At 46.4% G+C, this 9,664-nt stretch overlaps 1 protein-coding gene across 1 annotated transcript; it reads left to right on the top strand.

Moving 5' to 3' along the window:
* The first annotated feature begins 928 nt into the window (after positions 1 to 928).
* Positions 929 to 9,258, top strand: TFAP2C (transcription factor AP-2 gamma). The gene is made up of 7 exons (XM_008497842.2): positions 929 to 994; positions 2,390 to 2,866; positions 3,141 to 3,192; positions 4,823 to 5,045; positions 5,802 to 5,920; positions 7,260 to 7,401; positions 8,973 to 9,258. Exons 1-7 carry the CDS (start codon positions 947 to 949, stop codon positions 9,256 to 9,258), a joined length of 1,347 nt encoding a protein of 448 aa, XP_008496064.2. The 5' UTR covers positions 929 to 946.
* Positions 9,259 to 9,664: the final 406 nt, after the last annotated feature.

The following is a 9,664-nucleotide window of genomic DNA, read 5'->3' on the forward strand; positions in this document are numbered from 1 at the left end:
AGACAGGAGGGACTTTCGTTAAAAAAAGAAATAAAAAAATAAAATAATGCAAGGAACCAGTAGCACAATTCACATAGCCCCGAATCGGGGGCGCTGAATCAGTGCTGCTTTACCTACCAGGGATTCAACACAACTGCAATAATCTTGTCGGATAATTAAGTAAATTATACCTTAAACATTGGTAGCTTACAAGTTGTAATCAGTAATTCAAACTCCTGACAATTATGCAAATTCGACTCAGGCTGGTGATCGGATTTTCTCTCTTCTGCAACGATAAGTTTTTCCAAGTTTCTTTAGCCCAGACTCCCCCGGAGTCTCCGGGTGCGAGGGTATCGGCGCTGCGATTCCCCCCACGTTTTTAACTGAAGTTCTTTCGCTCGTGGGAGGGGAGGGGGCAAAGAGCAGTGTCAGGTGTTTCCCCCCCAGTCCAAAAAAAACCCCTAAGATTACCAAACACGGGAGGGACGGGACTTCTTTGGGGCACCCTCAGTGTGGGTGCGGGGATTGATGCACACGCATGACCCCTACCCTGCGGGTTGGGGTTACCCCCCACACACACTTGGCGCTCCAGGGGCGCTTTGCGGGGGGGGGAGAATGACCGGCTCTGCGTTACTTCCCCTCCGCGGGAGCGGAATGGAGCGCGGAAGGAGGGGCTTGAGGCTGCGCGCTCCCTCCTGAGTGGCTGGCGGCCGCGGCTCCCGAGCCATCCCTAGGGAGGAGTTATGATAATCCTATTGCCATTAAGGGCGTCTGGGCAGGGAAAAAAAAGCGAGTGACCATTAGCACGGAGGTTTAGTCCGTCAGCTGCTTTCATGCCTGCCAACTGAGCTCCGTCCGGGGGGTAGCTCCTTTTCCCCAACGCCGACGTGGATTTACCGCCCGTGGGGGGGGCGCTGAGCTCTCATCTGTTTTCGGCAACACACACCTGGTTTGGACGCTGGACGCCATGTTGTGGAAACTAGCAGATAATGTCAAATATGAAGAGGACTGCGAGGTGAGAAGCGCGGGGGAGGGGTCGGCAGTGGGGAAGAGGGGGTCCGGCATGGGGCAGAGCGGAGCTCCGCCACCCCCCTGAGCTGTGTTGCCCACTCTGCCCATCCACTTCCAGAGGAAGCCCGGCTCTCATTCCTCCCCGCTGGCCGGGATTTGTTCCTTCCCGAAGGCCCTTGTTCGTTGTGAGGTTTTAATTTTTTATACATTTTACTTTTCCTCTATTATTTTTCTGAATAGGTGCGAGTATCATACGTTTTTACAGTCTTTTTTCAACACTTAATTAACACGCAGTGATAGCCCCAGAGGGGAAAAATGAGCCCACATATCACTCTCCCAGCCGGCCACTGGAGCCGAGCGGTGCGGGAGCGGGGGGCGAAGAAGGAATAGCCAGGGGCAGGAGCGGGAAGCTCCCCGCACGCCGGGGAAGCACATTCCTGTGCCGGGTTTCGGGGCCACGCTCCGGGGGGAAGAGGGCTGGGAGATGTGCGGAGGAGCCGGACGGCAGGTAGCAAACGCTACGGAGGCGAGCCAGGTAGTGCTCGACCCTCCTGCCCCGCAGACCTTCCTTCCCATGTTCTCCCTCCTCCGCGACAGGGTCTCCAACACCACCCCCCACCCCCCCCAACTCGTGACCTGCTCCTGGGTTTTGATCTCTCCGAAAGTGGCTTGTCCCCCACTCCCTCTGCTCGGTTCCATTGGTCGTGGTCTGCCTGTTTGACTCCTTTAGATTAGCTCTAGTCCCTGCTTCACGCTCCATTGGGACCCCATTCACCTCTTATTAAGTAGCCCTGTTATTTTAATGACCGTGAAGGCAGAAGCTGCTAAATCCCTGGATCAGGTCAATGGAGACATTTAAACTATGGCTGCTGAGATTCAAAGTATTGGTCGTAGCGGAGATGGGACGATTGGAGGGAGAAGCGCAGCCCGTCCCTGCCGCGCCAGAGCTGTGCGCCCCGGAAGGCTCCCAAGGCCGTGGGGGGTGGAAGGAAGGATCTCGGGGGAAGGACCTCGGGCTCTCTCTGCCCAGGGTTCTTGTCTTCAAGGGCCGCGGGTCCGCAACCCCCGGCCTCGGAGTCGCCTCCGAAGAAATCCATCTGCGTCGCTGTTTTTTCTGATTTTGGTTCTGTAAACGGTTTGCAGAAGCGCGGGGTGTAGTCTATTGTATTCGCGTTGAGGAAAGTAGTGAGAATGGATTTGTAATCCCTTCCCTGGGAGTGGGTATGATTTTCGACGCGAAATGACTTGAAATAGGAGACTGCAGGGGCTGGAGTCGGGCAGCTCTCTTCCTCCAGTACCAGCGAGTGTTCCCCGAGCCTGGGGACAGTTCCTCGCTGCCCGACAGCCCCCCGCTGACAGCCGCTTCCCCTCTTTTCCCCCCTCCCTGTGTACTTTTCAGGACCGGCACGATGGGAGCAGCAACGGGAACCCGCGGCTCCCCCACCTCTCGGCGGTCAGCCAGCACCTGTACAGCCCCGCTCCTCCGCTCTCCCACTCGGGCGCCTCCGATTTCCAGCCTCCCTACTTCCCTCCCCCATACCAGCCTCTGCCTTACTCCCAGTCCAGCGATCCTTACTCTCACCTCGGGGACCCCTTCTCCATCAACCCGCTGCACCAGCCTCCGCCACCGCCCCCCAGCCAGCAGCAGAGCGCCTGGCCCAACCGGCAGAGCCAGGACCCCGCCGGCCTCGCCCCCCACGGCCGCCCCGGCCTCGTCCCCCATCTCTCGGCGCTGGAGAGCGGCTCCGCCAGCGGCCGCAGGGAAACGTACAGACGCTCCGAGCTCCTCCTGCCCCACGGGCATGGGCTGGACGCCTCTGCGCTGGCTGATAACCTGGGCCTGCACGACATGGCCCACCAGATGGAGGAGGTGCAGGTAAGCCTCTCAAAACACCCCCTGCGGATCGTAGGGTGCGGGCGGGACAGGCGCTCCTCAGCTGGCAGAGGTCCCCGAGAGCTCCGCTGCGGAGCCACTCACCGTGCCCTGCAACACATCCCAGCTTAAGTCTTCCCAAAGAAACTCGTCTCTACTCCCATTCTGCCTCTTAAACGGGGAGGTGCGAGACCGGGGGTGGGTTCCCCAAAAGCCCTAGCTCGTTCCCTCTCAGCGTTGTAAGGTGCGAAACTTTTTCTCCCCTTTCTCTTTCCAGAATGTGGAAGATCAACACTTATTAATGCATGACCAGACAGTCATTAGAAAAGGTCAGTAAGGTGGCACTGCAGTTTACTTTCCCTTGATAATAGTTATAAGATTATTGGCGCACCGGTGAATTGACGCTTTTTTTTTTTTTTTTTAAGACTGGCCTTTTCAGATCGGGAGGGCGGAGGGGTTTTCATTACAAAAATAAAAACCGTAGTTGGATTCTTCTAACACCATCAGAGGAGAGGTGGCGGCAGGGAAGCCCCCGGGGCTGCCCTAGTCAGGCGGCTACGAAACCGGGTGGCAAGAACTCCTCGGGGAACAGTGGCCACCCCCGCACGGATGGGTCCCGGCTCTTGTGTGGCTTTAATCAAAACCAGAAAATTGGACCAAATTTAATGCTGCCCTGGAATATATGTGTACTGCTTGCTTTGCTTTTTATTTTTTTTTTTTTTTTTGGTCATAGTTGCTAGTACTCGAAGACTGTTCAGGTGTTAGGTTTTGGGGGTTTTTTTGTTGTTGTTGTTGCCCCCCTCCTTCAAATTTTGTATAAGACTTGAGAAGGGAATGAGTTCACTGCTATGAGCCTGTTCGGCTTGATTTCAATCGAAATTGTTTTGTGGCTGAGGTCTTAAAGGAGAAAGACGTATTGACTCAATTTACTGTAATTTAAGTTTTTTTTTCTTTTCCTGCTTTTGTTTTTAAGCAAATAACAAATTTGTGCCTAAAAAAAAAAAAAAAATCGGTGCAAGTTTCTTCTAAAGACTTCAAACAAATACCTAACTGAGGAAAAGCAGAAGTGTTTGTCAGAGCGCTGATTGCTGCGTTTGGCTCATGGGAGAATAATTTCGCTGTCAGATGCACCACTGAAAAATCTTTCCCCCTCCGGGGAGCGGGGCTGACCTCGGCTCTTTAACCCTTTCCGATCGATGCTGGGAGGCAGCACCAGCCACCGGCAGTTAACTGGGTGGATTCGTAGGGCGATGGAATAGTTGGATCTGTGGTTTGCCCCTTGCAAAGCCTTTGTTGTCCCCGCTCGCTGAAAGGCTCAAGTCATTAACGAGCCATGTTTTACTTTCAGTTCTTTGCTGGGCTGCATCCCTCTCTCTGTCGCACTGCCTGTTAAGAATTTGCTGAGGTTAAGTTCTAAAGGGTGTTTTTGTTTTTGTTTTTTTTTTTTAGTCTGCGTGTTGTAGGTGGAAGATGAGCCCTAGCAGGAACTGACAGGCTTCTCTTTGCTTTGGCTTGGAAAGAGTTTTTGACAGTATCTGAAGGATGCTAGTTTTAAGTCTGTTGTTGTGTCAGCGTTTTCATAAACATGGTTTATTAACTTGCAGCTTGTTGCTTCAGAGATATGGTCTGTGTGCGTTTGCAAAAAGTGTTCTTAGTTGTGTTAGGCACTTCTTTAAATTCAGTGTGGCAAAATACAGCTGTTCAGGTCTTGTGGGGACCTTTTGCTGCCAAGCTCTGTGCTGCAGATAGATGCTGGGGGGTCAGCAGTGTGAGCACATAATGCAAACGAAATCCTGTCTCCTGGTTGGTTTTTTGTTTTGTTTTGGGTTTTTTTGTGGGTTTTTTTATTTTGTGTGTGTTGTTTGTTGTTTTTTTTCTTGTTGCAGAAAGGGAATTAATTTGACACTTCCTATTTATTTTTCCCCTTCATAAAAATACCTGCTTTTCCTCCTTCTTCAGGTCCCATTTCCTTAACGAAGAACAGTGCTCTGAGTCTACCCTGTCAAAAAGATGGATTAATTGGAGTGGTCATAAACCCCAATGAAGTATTCTGTTCGGTTCCGGGGAGACTTTCCCTCCTCAGCTCCACATCGAAATACAAAGTGACAGTAGCAGAGGTGCAGAGACGGCTCTCGCCCCCCGAGTGCCTCAATGCCTCTTTGCTAGGAGGAGTACTCAGAAGGTAGGCTGAAGCTCCCAGTACTACCACCTCTTTATGTGATTTTTGTGATTTTTTTTTTTTTTTCCCTTCCCCCTTTTCTCCCTTTCTCCCTATGCCCTCCCCACTTTGCTTGTGATTTTTGTTGTTTTGTTTTTTCCCTGTGCTTATGTGTGTGAGCAGCCAGGTTTGCATAAGGAAGAGCTAAGAAAGCCTTTTTAGCAGATTATTGATTTTTTAGAAACCCAAGAGCACTGAATCCTTTGAAAATAAGAGTTCTTTGTATTTCTGCTGCTTCTGGAGAAGTGCTATTAACTAACAGATCTGACAGCAATTTTGGTTCTCTGTTTAAAAATTTTATTTATCTTAAGTATGGCTCATGGAGGGTTTTTAGTCCTGTGATAAACAGTCTCCTCATGGAACTTCTTTTTTTTATTAAATCCCGTGAGTTTGCTTAATCACTACATGGATTGTCCTGTTTTGAATACACTTAATTCACTGTGTGATAGTTCTAGAGCTGTTGGTTTTGATGGTGCAGTTTAAAACATTCTGATTTTGACTTCTGCTGTATCTCATCCTGGCTGGTTGGTAGTAGAGCATTTAGAAAGTAGGTCACTTAAAAAGAGGCTGTTTTTAATCTCTTCCCCATTCCAGTAGAACCCTATTAAATGTCTGTAACTGGAATTTCTCATCTTTAAAAAGTGTTCCCTGAAGATAACTAAAGCTATTTTGTGTTATGTTTTGTTTGAGTTTTTAAATTTTTTTTCTTGTAAATTGCAGAGCCAAATCTAAAAACGGTGGCAGATCATTAAGAGAAAAACTGGATAAAATTGGCTTAAATCTTCCTGCTGGTAGAAGGAAAGCTGCAAATGTGACTCTGTTGACATCTTTGGTGGAAGGTCGGTCTTCAATGCGTTTAACAAACATTTTTTTTGTCCCCCCTCAACTTTGATCTGGTAGGCAAATCCCTCAAGACAAAGCCAGTGAATGTGACAGGTTTTGTTTATTAAAGTGAGCATGATGGGAACATCATAATAACTAAAAGCTCTTTGGGGGGTCGAGGGATGGTTTCCTCTCCTTCTCTCTTCAAATTTGGTCTCCAAGACCTTAAAGTTGGAGCCCTGGTAAACCTTCAAAACCCTCCTCTTCTTCATGGCAGGGATGCTGGCAGGGATGCAGCAACACGCCAAGATGTTCAAAATGCATGTTTGTCGTGTCTGTGCCTCAGTGGGCTGGGCTGTTTCGGTTTTGTCAGGGTGTGTGCAGGCAAAAGAGGTGAAACTCATCACATTATAGTGGGTTTGGTTCCTTACTGGGAAGCTTAAAAAGTCTGGGACAGCTGACTCCAGTGCCTGGCCCTACCTCAGCGGTATCCTCAGAAGCTTTTTCTAATAAACAAGCATATAAAGTGAGATTTATAGCTTTTGACTTCCTGATAGGAAACTAGAGCCCCTTGAATCTGCAACACGTGTTGTTGATCCTCTATCAGTTAACATGGCTTGGAGGTGTGTGTATGTGTGTGTGTGGTGTTAAATTTTGTGTTTCGGTTTAAAGCGGCTCCTGGTAGTAGCACAGGTTGTTAAAAATATAAGCAGCAATTAAAAAGGGATCTAACAATACCTTACTGCTATTTCTTTTCTTAAATTTCACTACATCTGTTCAAATAATACAGCAACTTCAATTTAAAAACATTTTTTTGGAAGGTGGGTTTAAGAGAGCCTATGTCTGTGCACATACATGACAGGTCATGCACTGATCATGCCAAGCCATTTTTTAATGCCTGACAAAACTGCATTAATAAAAAAAATTACCCTTGCCATTTGTACTCTATGTGAAAATGCTTACCTGTAAGAAACAATTTTGAAAATACATGAAACTGATTATCCCTTCTATTATATAAGGGGAAGTTAGTTGCCAGGTTTTTTAAATATCAGGGGAGCTACACTGAATTCTAGTCTTAGCTGCAGAGTTAATCTCTGGATAGAGATGAAAGTTCTTCTTAGTATATAGGCAAGAGATTTATTTTTTATATCTGTCACCATGTAGGTCTTTTTCTTGTTGCAAAGTTTAAAAAAGAAAGACCCATCTATTTAACAAGAAGATGGCAATGAGTGACAGAGTGGTCACACAGCAGGCATACACCTTGAAAATTCCCAGCACTTTCCTTAGGGTTCCTTGACCTCTTTGTAATAAACAGATGCTGCTATATTTAATAAGCATTCTTTTTCCTCATGCCAGGTGAAGCTGTACATCTTGCTCGTGACTTTGGTTATGTATGTGAGACAGAGTTTCCTTCCAAAGCAGTGGCTGAATATTTAACCAGACCACACATGGGCCGCAATGAAATGGCAAACAGGAAGAATATGCTTCTTGCTGCAAAGTAAGTTTTGGGCTTGGATATTTTTCTTCTCCTTCTTAAAAGATGCTCTTGTCTGACTGAGCATCTGTGACTGCAGAGGTTTTGGTACGTTTTCATGTGTAATTTTAATCAGAGAGCTAAAGCAATTAATTTTAGTTGGTTTTGGTTTGAATTCAACTATGCCAGTAATTATTTTAAGTCTGAACCAATAATCATAATAACAACAATCATGTACAACTGAGCAGTTTGAACCAGTTCTGTTCTTTTTTTCTTTTAACTGCAGTAAAAAAATATAATCATAAATAACCTGACACTTAGATATTTATCTCTATGAAAGAGCTGTCCCTAGGTCTGACAGAGTTAAGGACCTGGAGAGCAGGTGTGGGAACCCAGTGTCAGGAAGTGGGTTTAGCAGAGGCTTCACCCACCTCTGTAGGTGCAGCCCACAAGGACATTATCCAAGGAGAGTTACTCTGGGATGTGGGTGCAAGGGCAGGTTGGCCACTATGGCCTCCTAACTGCTTTTGGCAGCATCAGTGCACAGATGTGTCCCCCATTTCAAAATTTGGTGAACAGGGAAAGGAGAGAAGCTTTGCTATAGCTGTGGCTGTTGTGCAACCTGTCCCTGTAAATAAAACACACCAGGTCTCTGGTAGGAAATACTTGTGTCAAGTTATGCTTTTATTAAACCTTAAGACAGTGGCTGCTCACTTCCCCTCCCCCCTGACCCAGCCTTCCCAGGCTGAGGTTAAGAAAGCCTTCAGTTCATCATCTGCTCTTTGAGATGTTTTCTGGTGTAGTGTCAACTTAATTCCTTTCTTTGGAAAGCACCCTTTCTCTTATATAAGGAATTTAGAAATAGAGCCTCTCTTTTCTATAGCTTGAACCTTATGCTTTTCACTGAGCATTTTGCTGCCTCTGCTCTTCAGTATTTTCATTATTGGTATTGTTATTGGCATTGATAACAATTGTCTTTTGGAAGAGGTTTGTGATTGAGAAATTCTGATAAAGTGGTAATTCTGTGAGGATTGCTCAGCTCCTGTGAAATCCCATCAAGGGGACAGACTTGCAAACAGCAAACAACATATGCTTGGGTGTTATTAACCATTCATGTTTTGCCAGGCATATGTCTGAGTGTTTGCAGGATCAGGGCTCAGGTCTCTCTCAGACAGGGTGCACAGATATACCATGCACAACTGAATTCAATCTCCTCTTCAGCTGCCTTGGTCTTTCTAATTCACTTAACTGCAGCTGTGGATGTTCTCATAGAAAATGGCCCTGAATTCCCACTCCCCTCTTAAAATCTAGAGCAAGGGATTCAGAGCCAGCAAGATACAAGAGGTGGAGAGATTGTTTTGCGGAGCTTGTACGTGTCTTGGTGACATAGACAAGAGAGGGTTCATCAGAATCTGGTGCTAATAAATAGCATTTAATGTAAGACACTGCTGCTGATGGAGTAATGACTTTCTGAAAGCTGTTATTCCTACATAGCTGCCAAATATTTGATACAGATTTTCTCTGTTATTTTTATTAATTTGATTTTATATAAATTCCCACCATGATGTAAAGTGTGATCACTTTGTGTCTTGCAGGCAGATTTGTAAGGAATTCACAGACCTCCTCACTCAGGACAGAACTCCTCTTGGAAACACAAGACCTAGTCCCATCTTGGACCCTGGCATCCAGGGCTGTTTGACTCATTTTAGCCTCATTACACATGGCTTTGGAAGTGCTGCCATCTGTGCTGCCATGACATCCGTCCAGAACTACCTAAATGAAGCATTAAAAATAGCAGACAAAACATACATGAACGCTGGCGACCAGAGCCCTGCAGAAACCAACAAAAGCATTGATAAAATGGATAAGCACAGGAAGTAAAAGGAGATAAATCAGACTTTAAACTCTTCCCTCCGAAACACAGACTGGGATCTTCTTGTTAGGGGGAATGTAGAGATTTGGGTTCTCTCTCTTTTAATTTTTTTTTTTTTTAAAGAAAGGAGGTAAACAATTAAAAAAATAATCATCTTATTCAGGATCTTCACTCCCCCTGGATCCATGAGAAAAGTCTTGCCAAAAGCTGCAGTATCCCTTATCTGTGGAAGCAATTGCCAGAAGATAAGTACTTGGTACAAGTGTACTGAAATCCTTTGCTGTAACAGTGGTGCTATAAAGGGGTTTTGATGGAAATATACAGAGAGATATATTTAGATATCTTTTCCAAATCTAAGTAACTAGTGGTGACCAGCTTCGTGTATAGTTTATACAGATTTTTAGATGGAAAGCC

This window comes from Calypte anna, chromosome 20 (genome assembly GCF_003957555.1).
Source record: "Calypte anna isolate BGI_N300 chromosome 20, bCalAnn1_v1.p, whole genome shotgun sequence".
In the NCBI taxonomy this organism is placed as follows: domain Eukaryota; kingdom Metazoa; phylum Chordata; class Aves; order Apodiformes; family Trochilidae; genus Calypte; species Calypte anna.